The sequence below is a fragment of the Sarcophilus harrisii genome, chromosome 6 (assembly GCF_902635505.1).
Source record: "Sarcophilus harrisii chromosome 6, mSarHar1.11, whole genome shotgun sequence".
Classification (NCBI taxonomy): domain Eukaryota; kingdom Metazoa; phylum Chordata; class Mammalia; order Dasyuromorphia; family Dasyuridae; genus Sarcophilus; species Sarcophilus harrisii.
Genome location: NC_045431.1, coordinates 245,899,452 through 245,914,923, shown reverse-complemented (window position 1 = coordinate 245,914,923; position 15,472 = coordinate 245,899,452). Strand labels below are relative to the sequence as shown.

Below are 15,472 nucleotides of genomic sequence, written 5' to 3'. Positions count from 1 at the left end.
TCCAATAATATGGGTTAAACATGTTCTTGATAACTTTCTAAGTTGTCTTGGACTGGAAAATTATTTGACTCCCTGGTTTTGTTGGTTTTGCCACTCCTGAATTAATCTTGATTCATTATTCTATAGTTGTTTTTTAGAAGAATTTGTGAGACTTTAGGCAAATTCTTACCTTACTTTGCCATCCTCATTCTTTTTTCCAGTTTTGAAAAAGAAAGTATCAAGCATTACCATGATACAGTGTTCATAGTTTTCATTTTGAATGTAAGATAATTTTGCCTCTAATTTGATGCTTTTTATTTGTTATTATTTTATTTCAAAGAGATATTAAGATTACTTATGATTGAATAGAGTACCAGATGCTACATTGGACCCACTAGAATAATGCTCAAATGATGTTTGACTTATTGCCATGTATCAGTTCTTTCTCTGGAGGTCAATAGAATTTTCCTCCATAAGCCCTTCATAGGTAATTTCAAAGTTTATATTTCTCAGAATAGTTAAGTCATTGAGGAATAGTATTTGAATCATGTTTCTGAGTTTGTGTTTGATGTTGTCTTGGTTTTGCTCATTTCACTCTAAATAATTTGATCTGAGATTTTCCATGTGTTTTACACTATAGCACTGTAGTACTACATCGCAATTATATACAACTCCTTTAAGATTTTCCTGTTGATGGCCATTGATAATTCTTTTCCATCCCTAGGAGACTTAATAAATATACTTTATAAAATATAGAAATATTTCCTTTTACCCTGATAATCTTGGTATATAAATCTAATAGTGGTATTGCTGTACAAGTTGTTCAGTTCATTTTATATCTTTTTAGTGAATTTTAAATTGCTCTTCAAAATCATTGAATCAATTCATAATACACAAATAGTCTATAATAGTCTATAAGCATCCCAATTTTCTGCATTCCCTCCAATATTTGTACTTTGCCCCTTCTCTTCTGCTGGTCAATTTGTTAATTATAAAATGCTATTTAATAGATAAGTTAATTTCAATTTCTTTACTCAATAAGAAGATACTTAGCATATGGAAAGTAGAACCATGCCTTAATTATTGAAAAATAGATTTGCTTTCTAACTGGGATTAGAAGAGAGAGCCATTTCATAATTACTCTCCTGAAGAAAAAAATTGTCATTATTATGAGTCATATTTTAAATATTTTTAAATCACATGGCCAAGAATAAAGCGATGTTATGTTACATCATCTTCCCATTTTATGAGAATTAGACGATACTCTTTGAAATACTTGGCCTTAGGAGTTTCTTCTCACAAGGCCATCTGTTTTTGAATCTTGTTTGGGATAGTCTTACTGATTGGATTACTGGGGACCTGATTAAAATCAGATATCTGTACTAATTACTTTATGTCCTTCTCAGAAAATTGGGGCTTAATGATATAACAAAGAAACTGTACATATGAAAATTTCTCATCTTCTGGACAAATCTGATGATGGAAGGTCTCACACAGGTGCGTTATTTTTTGTTGTTAGAGATAAAAATGTGGGTGCTCCTCAGGTATGGAGGAGTGAGCCATTGCTTATGTCAGAGAGTTCTTAGGGATGTGTTTGGGTAAATATTTTAATGACAATCTTGCCAGTAGATTTCAGGAGGAGAAATTCTCCATCTCCCATTTCTCAGTGGGTTTGACATGGAGAACTTTTTCCCCTAGAGCCTGATGTCATAAATATTATCATCAAGGAAATAAAATTATGCTTGGATTCACAAGAGGAGGGAAATGTGTGCTATAGAAAGTCTGGGTAAAGGAAAGATTGATATTAGAGCTGAAAAGGATGTGATATGAGTGAGAGAGGCCATGCAACTATGCTACTTATTTAAGAAACAGGTTCTTGCCAGAGACACTAAAATGTTCCACTTGATTCAACAGTAAAGAAATACAAGCAATAAATCAATATTCCAAAGAGTTTGATTTAGTTACAAAATTAAGAAAAAAAACATTCTTCCCTTTGATCAAATTGCCTAAAAGAGGAATGGACTTTTGGGGGGAACTGAGTTTTTTTTTTTCCTGGAAATATTTTAAGCAGTGACTTAGGAATTGCTTGGTGGACACACTGGAGAACGGATTCATCAGATACAGTTTTAGCATTTTCTTTCAATTATTCCATCATTTAATAGTGTAATTTTTTATTTTATTTTATTTTTTTATTATATAGCTTTTAATTGACAAGATATATGCATGGGTAATTTTTCAGCATTGCCAGTTGCAAAACCTTTTGTTTTAACTTTTCTGCTCTTACTCCCCCCCAGATGGCAGGTTGACCAATACATGTTAAATATATTAAAGTATAAGTCAAATACAACATATGTATACATGTCCATACAGTTATTTGGCTGTACAAAAAGAAGCGGACTTTGAAATGGTGTACAATTAGCCTGTGAAGGAAATCAAAAATGCAGGAGGACAAAAATAGAGGGATCGGGAATTCTATGTAGTGGTTCATAGTCATCTCCAGAGTTCTTTTGCTGGGTGAAGCTGGTTCAAATCATTACTGTTCTATTGGAACTGATTTGGTTCATCTCATTGTTGAAGAAGGGCCAATAGTGTAATTTTGTCACCAAAAACTATAAATTAAAATTTGCAAGCATTTATTCATTATCTACTTTCTGAAAGTAGTATACTTGCTTGACATACAAATATAAAGGACAAATTTTTACTGTGAATGAGTTTAAATCATCATTTCTATCTTCTTCTTATTTTATTTAGATTAGCTATGGCCCATTTGATCCTCTCCTGAATGATAAGGTTCAGTATCCATATGTCTATCAGCTGGGCAGCAAGGAATCTACTCTTCACCTGGCATTCATCCAATTGATGCTGCATTTTGAGTGGACTTGGGTGGGACTGCTCCTTTCGGCTAACACAAAAGGGGAAACGTTCTTCATTGATCTGAAAGAAGAGATGGCCAAGAATGGGCTCTGTGTGGCTATTAAGGAAAGAGTTCCTCAAAATATTGGAATAAAAGATAGTTTTTATCTCCTTTCTAGGGTCATTGCATCATCATCAAATGTGATTTTCATCTATGGAGATTCTGATTCCCTTCAAGAACTTTCTATTGTATTGAACACGTATATACCTTATGGAAAGCTGTTGGTTACCACATCTTCTTGGGATTTTTCTATCGATATTAATTTTGAACGGTTTCCCATTTTTCATGGTACAATACTATTTTCTCATGCCCAGAAGGAAATTCCAGGTTTCACAGATTTTGTAAGAAACATGAATCCTGTCATGAATCCTGAGGACATTTTCCTAAAAGCCTTCTGGGAATCTGTCTTCAATTGTAGATTTTCAGATAAAAAAGATGGACAAATGTTCTATCCTTTGTGTCCAGGAGATTTTTCCTTTAGAGATATTTCCTTTATGAAAATTGACATGGTCCTTATGGAACTGATTCCTAATGTTTACAATGCAGTGTATTTAGTTGCCCATGCTCTCCATCAAATGATCCATTCTGAGGCAAAAGAGGCATCAGACCTGGCAAGAAACTCAAATTTTTTTTGGAAGGTAACATTTTTATTCCAAATTGGGCTCAGCACAGGGTATTCACATTATATTATTAGTGATCTGTTCTAAAGATGAAGAAGTAATCACCTGAACGTTCAATAAAAGACTTCTTCCTCAATATATTTTCCAGGATTTTTTCCTTTTGGCATTATATTGAAATCTGGCCAAAAATAATGAAATTACTTGCGATAATAGGCATTTATTTTATCTTTGATAGAGCAATCTTTTTGAAAATGTTGGGGTGCTTCCTTTTACACATTCCTCTGTGTCTGAGTCTATGTGGCAGGAGACATTCATTATATCTATTCCAAATTTTGACCTTTACAGTGGTCTCTTTCATTGACATTGAAAATTCAAATTTCTAATCAATTTCTAATTGATCACTTTCTTTTAACTTCTATCAACATTGATAGCTGAGCAGCATAGCTGATATTTTGACATGAGTATATTTGCTTCAATGATGCATTCATTTTTTTAAATGAAGATGAACCATTATTAGACACTGTATCCTAAGAATAATGTGTTGTGCTTGAAGGTACTGGTTGCTATGTTCAAATTATTGGGAACCTGGTAATCTAGAGAGTGATTATGACCTAGTAGAATTCATAATACAAGTGAGGACATTTGGGTTTAGAATAATAGTTCTTAAGTCACTGCAGGTGCTCTTGCAGTTGTCTTCAATGCTCTTTATTTTTGTCCACTTTGATTTAGGCCCCGAGAAGCTGCCACAGACATTTTCTTCCAAACTTATAAGTTGTTCTGAGATGAGAAAATGTCTTATCATGACATTTTATTGATTGTGCTGCTCCAGAATTTGATTTGAGGAATGATTGAAAAAAAATTGAGAAAATTCAGTTAAATTGATTCTTCTAGTCAGCTATCCTAACACTGCCTGATAAACAATTTTAATGATCTAATTTCAATGATTTTCTTTTATTTAAGCAGGAAGCTTAAATATACTAATGTACTCTTTTCGCTCTTTTCTTCATTAGCTTATACTCTATTTATGCTATTCATGCAGAGATCAAACTAAATATTCCCAACCATACTTCCTTCTTTTCTCTTCAAGGTTCTTTTTAAAATTTTTATTTTTCCTGTGCAGATTAATTCCCTGATGTTATCTCTTTATATTTCTCTAGTACTTTAAAAGGAAGATGTTAATCTCCTCCTCTTATGAATGATTTGACAAAAAGGATTAGGCAGAGAATAAGATAGATAGATACTATCATGAAACCATGAACATGTATTTGCATAGACTTTAAGAGATAGTAAAGCATAGCAGAAAAAGGAGTGCTATGGTTGGTGGAGTCAAGAAAAGTTGGACAGGACTCAATGACTGAACAACAAATGTGTTTTATTATTTCTGGCCAATTAGATTCTTTCTTTTCACACTTTTTAAAAAAAAGTATTAAAGTCTTACCAAGAAATCTCTCATTGAGAAGAATGCAGATTTATTTTCTGTTTTCCAGCCTTCTCATTCTACATTTTCTAGCTCTCTGGGAAATTTTCTTGAAAATATTTCTCAACCAATGAAAATCATTCTCCTTCCTATGTCTTTTGAAGGACTGAATTTTCCAAAGGATGACACTCTGAATGTCAAATTCTCCTTTATTCTTAAGTTGATTTTATCAACCATTTCAGAGATTCATATTGTATTTTTATTCAAGACTCTTTTCTACAAGGAATAAGATATCCCCTAAAATCCAGTCCATCATCACACATTTCTTTAGCACCACCCATTAACATATATTATGTTATATGTTAAGTTTTAATGTTAAGATTTTTAAAAAAAATATGCCCAGTTTGGGGTTGTCAAAAATCTAATAATGAAGAAGTGGTAAGCTTTTGCTTGTCAGATGTCTTTACAATATGTTGAATATTTATAACACATAATTGTTTACTGGTTTTGCTATTTTTCCGTTGAACTTAGCTTACAAGGAGTAAGAGTTCCGAGCTCTAAGAGAAGCTTAAGAAGTAGAATGACAATTTTTTTGAGTCTGTTTTCCATTGATAGTCAATCTTGGGACATGGGAATAAATTCTTCTTTCCCCAAAGACTAACAAATACCTGTCTTTGCCTTCAGCTCCACCACTTTCTGAAATATATCAATTGTGCCACTAATGACAGTGATGAGTCATGTTGGAACGGAACAAAGCCAGTTGCTGAGGCTTATGATATCCTAAATTATAAATCCTTCCCTGATCAGGTAGAGACGCTAGTCAAAGTGGGTGAAGTGTATCCTCTTGCTCAGAGATTCACCATTAAGGAAGAAGACATAGATTGGCCAGAAGATTTCCCTCAGGTAAGGGGCCAATGAATATGAAGTTTATCACTCTGACTCTTTAGCTTCCAGGACACTGGTTGTTTCATCATTGATACCAGAAGGTTCCCCAGAGACACTGAAAATGTTTATGATATGGTACTAACATCCCCATATGCTTCTTTTTTGCTCTGAACATAGGAGTTGTGTGATTTTCTTTTTTTCAGTCCTCCTTGCACATTCTTTCCAGCTAAGTTACATAAAGATCTGAATTGTTCATACTGAGAGAATCTTGAAATTTACTAAAACAAGTGGTCAAATCTGGAAAATAATAATAGGGTACAGAGCAGAGGAAAATTATTCCCTAAAGGGACCTATTTACAGAAGACTACCCAATATCTGGATTCTTATAAGTATATAAATAGTTTAATCTGAGTTTGTATTAATAAAGATAAATTACTTTTTAGAGATTTTTAATTTAAATACTATGGTTATATATTCTCTGCTGATGTCAAATATATGTATCTATACAATTTCATCTGTCTATGCATTTGAATCAATTCCATCCCACTCTTCACAATAGTCTCAAGAAGAAACTCCAAGGGTAGGCCCAAGAATAAGTTCAGCAAATCTTACTTATATTCTGACCTGTGTAATTAATATATTATGATGAATAGTGTCTACAGTGTTGATTCTCTGAAACATTCTGAGTACTTTATGAAAACACAAAAAAACCCACTACTTTGGTGGGGAGAATTAACAAAATGTCCCCACTTATGTGGTCAATGAATTGTTTCAATAGAAGCAAATAAAAATGGAATGAAGTTTAGAGTTCAAATGGTACTTTTGGGGAAAAAATAAGGCAGCAAGTTATTAGAATTAAAAATTATCAAGGTGCTTGATTGTGCCTAGTAGAATAGAAGTTCAAACTTTTGAATCTGTGAAGGTTCACTGGGGATAAAATGATATGGATTGTAAGAAGAAAATATAAATTCTTCAGTGAAATTAGATCATTCTTGTCCTGCAGAATAGAAAATATGTTTTTCTAACTGCCTTCTATAAGAGAGCTTAGAAACCATCATTTCCTCAATAAATTTATCTTTCAGCAGTCCTTCTTTCAATGATATTTTTTCTCTTTCTCCGGTGGAAATACAGACTCCAACTTCCATGTGCAGTGTGAAATGTGGCCCTGGATTCAAGAAAACATCTCTTAAAAACCAACCCATCTGCTGCTTTGATTGCACCCCGTGTCCTGAAGAGAAGATTTCCAACCAGACTGGTGGGTTCCTGAAGATAAAGTGTCCTCCCAAAGTACTAGACATTCTATTTGGTTAATCTTAAACTGAAATGACATTTCCTTGGCAAAATAATAATTTCTGAGTTGAAATAACACAGCAATTAATCAGTCCCTTGCATTCCATGTGCTTTGTGGTCATTCCTATAACTATCAAGAGCAAGCCCTGGTTCAAGATGCCAAAAATCTATCTGAGCAGAATCCACCAGGATTTTACTACCATGGGAATTCCTAATACTTCCCTGACCTTGTGGCCTAATTGTAATCTTCCTTGTTCCTGTAGGAAAGCTTAATCTAAAACTTATTTCTAAACTTTCTTGCTCCTAAAAGAAATACTAATAGGACAAAACTTAAAATCTAAAAAAAATATCTAAGCACAGATGCATTTGGTTTGAGAGTAGGAGTTTTGACTCTGGAGTTAATCTTCATGAAAAATTTTAAAAATTATCACCTGGTAACTAAGTCCTGGAGATTTGCGGAGTATTTTTAGAATTTCAGGTTGGAGTCCTGACTCTAGGAAATCAGATCCCCTGCAAAATCAATAAAAATTGGCCATACCTCATCCCAATCCACTGCATGTGAAGGTCATTTTTCAGGCTTGATTTGCTTTGTAATTGGTGTTGCCTCATAAAATGGTATGTTCAAAAGTTTAAAATTTTGCTTTTTTGGTAGCTTATCTTTTCCTTTTCTCTCCATTTAAATCTCTCTCCCTCTCTGTCTGGCTGTCTCTCTCTGTCTCTGTCTCTGTCTCTCTCTTTCTCTGTCTCAATCTGTCTTTGTCTCTGTCTCCTCTGTATCTCTCTCTCTCTCTCTCTCTCTCTCTCTCTCTCTCTCTCTCTGCAGTTACTATTTATGTCTGCCCTTTGGAATTCTTGGACTTTTATTTTCATTTTGCTTATGTCACTATAGTCAATCCAGAAAAATAGACCATTTCTTCTTTTAATTTAATTGTAATTTATTTCTTTAAGGACCTCTTTGTAATTGAAGCAACATAAGGATTTTGAATAGTTCCAAAGATATTTTTATACTGTATGCACTTTTCCAGTTATTTCAAGTAGTATTTCTTTTTCTTTTCATTATGTAAAATTTTAGAGGTTCCAAAAGATTTATTTTATTGTTTGCCTGAATGATTTATTAATTTTCTGTTAGTTCCTTAAATAATTTCCTATTATTTTTTAAATAAAACTTTGTCATTAGAAATAGAAACATTTGGACATCTTTTTTTCTTTCTTTATGTTTTAATTTCTCTCATTTAAATGTTTTTAATTCCCTTTCAGTTCTGTAGTAATTAAGGAGAACATTAGCCATCTGAATTTTATTCCTATATTCACTAGGAAAGATACTGATATACATTTTTTCATAATTTGGTAGTTTTTAAAAGATATTATTGCACTATAAAAATTCTTCTGTACATTTTTGTAGTGTTTTCAGAATAAGCATTTCTTTTCCTTTCTTAAAATTTTTTTCTTTGTTATAATTTTTGTCTTGAATTGATGTCATTTTCACCCCTAAATTTGAACTATTTTTGTATCTCTAATTTAAATAGAAATTGCAGAGAATGAATTGTATGGTACATGAATCAAGGGAAATCACTTGTCAGGAGTTTATTTAAAAATTTTGAATAGATATTAGTAATTTAAAAAGATATCACCTTTGTTTTATGCTTCTTTAATTTGGATTGTGGACTTTATTTGCCTCATAAAATATATCTTATAATATCCTTTCTTAATTCTTGAGGAAAATGATGGTGATATTGTACCATTAAAAAAAAGGTTTATATAATTCTCCAGTGAATCAAATATTTCTCCTCCTTGGGTGGTTCCTTACAATTAATTCAGTGTTTTCTTTTTTTTAATAATAGCTTTTTGTTTTCAAGATATATGCAAAGTTAGTTTTCAATATTCACCTTTGCAAAACCTTATGTTCAGAATTTTTCTCCCTCCCTTCTTCCCACCCCTCCCCTAGACAACAAATAATCTAATAAATGTTAACTATGTGCAGTTAGTTCTATTATACATATTTCCATATTTATCATGCTACACAAGAAAAATCAGATCAAAAGGAAAAAAATGAGAAAAAGGAAAAAATCAAGCAAATAACAACAAAATAGTGAAAATATTATATTCTGATTTACATCCAGTACCCATAGTTTTCTGTCTGGATGCAGATGGCTCTCTCCATCACAAGTCTATTAGAATTAGCCTGAATCACCATGTACATCAGAGTTGATCATCACATTATCTTGGTGTTGTTATGTACAATGTTCTCTTATTCTACTCACTTCATTTAGCATCAGTTCATATAGTTTTCTCCAGATCTTTTTGAAGTCATCCTGCTCATCATTTCTTACAATAATATTCCATAACATTCATTTACTATGACTTCAGCCATTCTCCAGTTGCTCAGGATCCACTCAGTTTCCTGTTCCGTACCAATAGAAAAAGAGTTGTTACAAACTTAATTCCATATTATCAATTGATATTGGATTACTTAAAATCTTGGTCTCCTGGTAGTTTGAGTATTTAATATTTTTAAAGAATATTTCAGAATTCATAGGCTGTCTGAATTTCCCGAAAGAAGGGAATCTTTTATTTTTATTTTTTGAGGCAATTAGGATTGTATGATTTGTCCAGGGTCACACAAGTTAATAAATTTCTGAAATTATATGTGAAATCAGGTCTTTCTGACATTCACGGCTCTTACTATATCAACATGCTATCTCGCTGCCTTAACAAAGGTGTTTTTCCCTTAATATTTCCATAGCAATTACTAAATTTGACACTTCCCTCTTATTGAAAAATGACTCATCTGGAAGCCAATTTGCCATTGCCTTTTGTCAAATTGCCATTTATCAAATAATTCTGAGAATCAATGTTTTACATAATTTTTCACCAATTGTCTCTTTGACTTTCTCTCTTTGGCGCAATCTCATAAATGTAAATAAATTTCAAAGTAAATAATGGTACAATTCATTAACAGTTAAGCAAACAATAAAAGAAATATATATGTAAGTACAATATAAAAGAAACAGACGCCATGAGAGTAATGGTACTAGAAGCTGGAGTAGTAATGCACATATAGCCAATAACAGCATAACACTGAAAACTTGGAGACATGAAGAAGACAAGTTTGAAATCCTCATTTCCTATAGGAGGTAATCTAGGGAAACATTATATTTTCTGCTTTATAAACTTCAAAATTGTTATGGAAAGTACTGTATTTGGGCAAGGTTTGATTTGCATAATCAAAATCATGTTCCACAAGAACCCAGAAGATTTGGAATTATGACTGTACTTTCAAAAAACACATCAAGTCTTTTTAGTCTAATTTTTTAAACTTATTCATGGCCTTCATTCTTGACAAAATTGACGGAAATATTAGTCTGACAGTGTCTCATTTCTGTTCTGAAAATATTGGATTATTCATAAAGGGACCATTTAGGACTCATTGTAGGTGATTTCAAATTGAAATGGATTGTCGAGAGTTTAATTTGTTGTTTAGTAAAGCTATGTTATGGAACAAATACATTCAGCATATTATTTAATCTATATGTGAAGAAATGATACTGACATGTTTCTTTACCTTATTCAGCTTCTAAAATTCTTGTCCTTCTGACTTAGAAGTCCAAAAATGAGATGGAGCTCAATGTAAAATTAATGACACCGTGCTTTATAGGAGATGAAAAACTGATCAGTCTGGGATATACCATGATTTTATTGTTGTTCATAGATACAGAGGAGTGCCTGCAGTGCCCTGAAGATCAGTATCCTACTAAGGAAAGAGATCGTTGCCTCCCCAGGACTGTGACCTTCCTGGCCTACAAGGAACCTCTGGGAATGACTCTGGCCTGTGTTGCCGTCTGCTTCTCCCTTCTCACTGTGCTGGTCCTGGGTATCTTTGTGAAGCACAGGGACACCCCCATAGTCAAAGCCAATAACCACAGTCTCAGCTACACTCTGCTGGTCTCCCTCAGCCTCTGCTTCCTCTGTTCTTTGCTCTTCATTGGCCATCCTACCACAGCCACCTGCCTGTTGCGCCAAACCACATTCGCAGTTGTCTTCACAGTGGCCGTTTCCTCTATTTTGGCTAAAACCATCACAGTGGTTCTGGCCTTCAGGACAACCAAACCAGGGAGCAGGCTCCGCAGGTGGCTGGGATCCACAGCATCTTACTCCCTCATTTTTGCCTGCAGCCTCATCCAAATGTGTCTCTGTGGCATCTGGCTTGGGACATCCCCCCCGTTCCTGGAGATGGACGTCCACTCTGAGCCTGGCTCCATTATCATCCAGTGCAATGAGGGTTCCCTCCTCATCTTCTACTGTGTCCTGGGCTACATGGCCTTGCTGGCCTTGGCGAGCTTCACTGTGGCTTTCCTGGCCAGGAACCTGCCGGACACTTTCAATGAAGCCAAGTTCCTGACCTTCAGCATGCTTGTGTTCTGCAGCGTCTGGATCTCCTTCCTGCCCTCGTACCAGAGTTCCAAGGGCAGGGCCACTGTGGCCTTGGAAGTCTTTGCCATCTTGACCTCCAGTGCCGGGATTCTCACTTGCATATTTGCTCCCAAGTGCTTTGTGATCCTTCTAAGAGCTGAACAAAATACTCTGCAGATACTTAAAAGGAAAGCTACTTTCTGAGAAGCCAGGTCTTCTCATATGCATCAGTCATAGTCAAGGAACTCCTCTGATCCAAAGTCATAATAAAATGTGAAATGTATCTCATTCATTTGCTTCTGTTTTCTCTAATATTCATCTTTGTTTTTTATTTAAATATAATAGTATTTTGCAAGCATTCTATTGCCTGATTTGAGAATAAAGATAAAATGGCATCACTTCTTATTTTGAATTAGTTTATAGATCCAGACCATATGTGATTGACATTTTTAAATATTGTGGAAAACAAATGTGGAATTTAAGTAAATGACTGTTGGTTTCCAAGCCTAAACTTTAATAAGTCCACCCAGCATTCTTAATCCTTGATTTGTTTCTTGGAAAATTAGAACTTTAATTTCCTCCCAGTTTGCTTGAATTATATCGTTAACAAATATTTTTGAGTGAATTGAACATATCTATGATAGAAGATTTATGGGAGAATGGCAATTAATTTGCTGAGTAGAATGGTTTCTAACCAGTAAATATGTACTCGAAATTATTTAGCCTATCACTTTTCCATCAATTACGAAATTGTATAATGTTTATTGGATCTAGAAATCTGTTCCAAAGCCTTATTATTTCCATCAAATACAGCTTGTAACAATAGCTTGGGCATATACATAGTTGATTGTCATGGAATAATAAAAATGAGACAATAATAATGCAGGAGTAATAATATTCTTTTCTTTCTTCAAGAAATTGACTTCAACTAGAATATTTTAATGGTCATATTGTTTATTCATTGCATCATCTATTATTATAACGTATCACCTCTTTTGTTTTTCTGAGATCTTTTAATATATCTCTGGGTTTAGATCCTTCTAAGGAAAATTGATGGCTGAAGTTCTGTGACTTTTTCTCAAAAACAAAACAACACTGTGACTACCAACAACAGAGTATAGGAAGTGGTTTTTATTATAATGCACTAATATTTCTTCAATAAAGAAAAGATTTCCAAAAATTCCCCTGCCCAGATCTCAGTTCTTTCTTTTCTATTTTTTTTAAAATGAATATTCCATTCAAAAGCAATAGGAGATTCCCCAGGTTTATAATGATATTTACAGATCAGCGCTCTTCCAGAAATAATATAACAGAGAAGTAAAAATTTGAAGAGAAGATGCACAAAAATTCAAGAACTGATTCCTGGGTAATTTTAGAAGCTGTGTCTGAACCTACTGTTTCCAACCTGACACTGCAGACATTCTCAGAGCTCCTGCATTTCCTCTCCTCTCATTGCCAAATATGCCACAAACCTATAATTCTTTGACTACAAAATGAAGTACTAGCTCAGAGGAATATATTAAAGACACAATAGACATATTGTGTGTATTACACAATACACAATAAGGACCTCGGTAATCCAGACTTTGATAAACTTAAAGACCCTAGCTTTCAGAATAAAATGCACCATTTGAGAAAATTTGTAGGAAACACTGGAAGGCAGTTTAGCAGAAGTAGCTACAGACCACCATAATATACCAAATATTAAAATACCATTAGAAAAGATAAATTATTTAGATATAAAGGGTGTTCATATACTTAAATTGAAGGAGCATGGAACAATAGACCCATCAGATCTATGGCTAAGGGAAGAATTTGTTACCAAATAAGAGATAAAAATGATCACAGGAAAACTAATGAAAACATTTACTGGAAATTAGAAAGGATTTGCATAAAAATATAATTATAATAGGAGGAAAAGCAACAAAGAGTAATTAATATATATAACATATATTTATGTGTATGTATATTTGCACCAAATGTCTTTGATGAACATTTCATTTCATAAATAAATAGGGAACTTAACCAAATGTAGGAATATACAAAGTATTCTCCCGTTAATAAATTGACAGAAGATATAAATAGGCAAATTTCAGGAAAAATAAATTAAAGTTACTACTATTTACCTGAAAAAATTCTGTAAATTATTATTAATTAGTGAAATAAATATTAAAATAACTCAGAGAAATCATATTCCACATCCCCACCCAACACATACAAACTATATTTTCGTGTGTATGTGTATGTATGTGTGTAGAAATGTATTCAAAAAAAAAGCAAAGGTGATTTTTCCCACCTCCATATAATATTTTTCTTTACTATCTTCAAGAATTAGATCAATTTTCTTTTTTTTTATTTTATTTAATAGCCTTGTATTTACAGGTTATATATATGGGTAACTTTACAGCATTAACAATTGCCAAATCTCTTGTTCCAATTTTTCCTCTTATCCCCCACCCCCTCTCCCAGATGGCAGGATGACCAGTAGATGTTAAATATATTTAAATATAAATTAGATAACAATAAGTAACATTGGACAAACCTTATTTTGCTTGACAAAAGTCAGACTCTGAAATATTGTCAATTAGCTTGGAAGAAATCAAAAATCAGGTGACAAATATGGGGATTGGAATTCAATGTAATGATTTTAGTCATCTCTAGAGTTCTTTCTCTGGCTAGCTGGTTAGTTATTACTCTCCATTGGAAATGTTTGGTTGATCTCGTTTGAGGATGGCCTGGTCCATCAGAACTGGTCATCATATAGTATTGTTGTTGAAGTATTAATGATCTCCTGGTCCTGCTCATTTCACTAGCATCAGTTCGTGTAAGTCTCCAGGCCTTTCTGAAATCATCCTTTGGTCATTTCAGAACAGTAATATTCCATAATTTCTATACCACAATTTGTTAATTCTCCAACTGATGGGCATCACTCGTTTCCAGTTTCTAGCCACTACAAAAGGGCTGCCAACATTCGTGCACATACAGGTCCCTTTCTTCTAGTATCTCTTTGGGATATAAACCCAGTAAGTAACACTGCTGGATCAAAGGAACACAGTTTGATAACTTTTGAGCATAATTCCAAACTACTCTCCAGAATGGTTGGATTCGTTCACAACTCCACCAACAATGCATCAATGTCCCAGTTTTCCTGCATCCCCTCCAACAATCATCATTATTTTTTCCTGTCACCTTAGCCAATCTAACAGGTGTGTAGTGGTATCTTAGAGTTGTCTTAATTTGCATTTCTCTGATTGATAATGACTTGGAGCATCTTTCTTATGACTGAATAGTGTCATTTCTTCATCTGAAATTGTCTGTCCATAGCCTTTGACCATTTTTCAATTGGAGAATGGCTTGATTTTTTATAAATTAGAGTCAATTCTCTATATATTTTGGAAATGAGGCCTTTATCAGAACCTTTGACTGTAAAAATATTTTCCCAATTTATTGCTTCCCTTCTAATCTTGTCTGCATTAGTTTTGTTTGTACAAAAACTTTTCAGTTTGGGATAATCAAAATTTTCTATTTTGTGATCAGTAATGATCTATGTAGTTCTTCTTTGGTCATAAAGTCCTTCCCCTTCCACAGGTCTGAGAGGTAAACTATCCTGTGTTCCTCTAATTTATTAATAATTTAATTCTTTATGCCTAGGTCATGAACCCATTTTGTCCTTATCTTGGTGTACAGTGTTAAGGTGTGGATCAATACCTAGTTTTTGCCATATTAGTTTACAATTTTCCCAGCAATTTTATCAAAGTGGTTCTTTCCAAAAGCTGGGGTCTTTGGGTTTGTCAAAGACTAGGTTGCTATATTTGTTGTTTTATCCAGACCTAACCTATTCCACTGATCACTAATCCTATTCCTTAGTCAAATATTTTTGGTAACTGCTGCTCTATAATATAATTTTAGATCTTTAGCTAAGCCACCTTCATTTGATTTTTTTTTCATTAATTCCTT

General features: G+C 33.5%; 1 protein-coding gene across 1 annotated transcript; it reads left to right on the top strand.

Annotated features, from left to right (window-relative positions):
- Positions 1-1,424: 1,424 nt before the first annotated feature.
- LOC100928845 (vomeronasal type-2 receptor 116-like) lies at positions 1,425-11,719 on the top strand. The gene is made up of 5 exons (XM_031943665.1): positions 1,425-1,523; positions 2,731-3,531; positions 5,615-5,833; positions 6,947-7,070; positions 10,815-11,719. Exons 1-5 carry the CDS (start codon positions 1,425-1,427, stop codon positions 11,717-11,719), a joined length of 2,148 nt encoding a protein of 715 aa, XP_031799525.1.
- Positions 11,720-15,472: the final 3,753 nt, after the last annotated feature.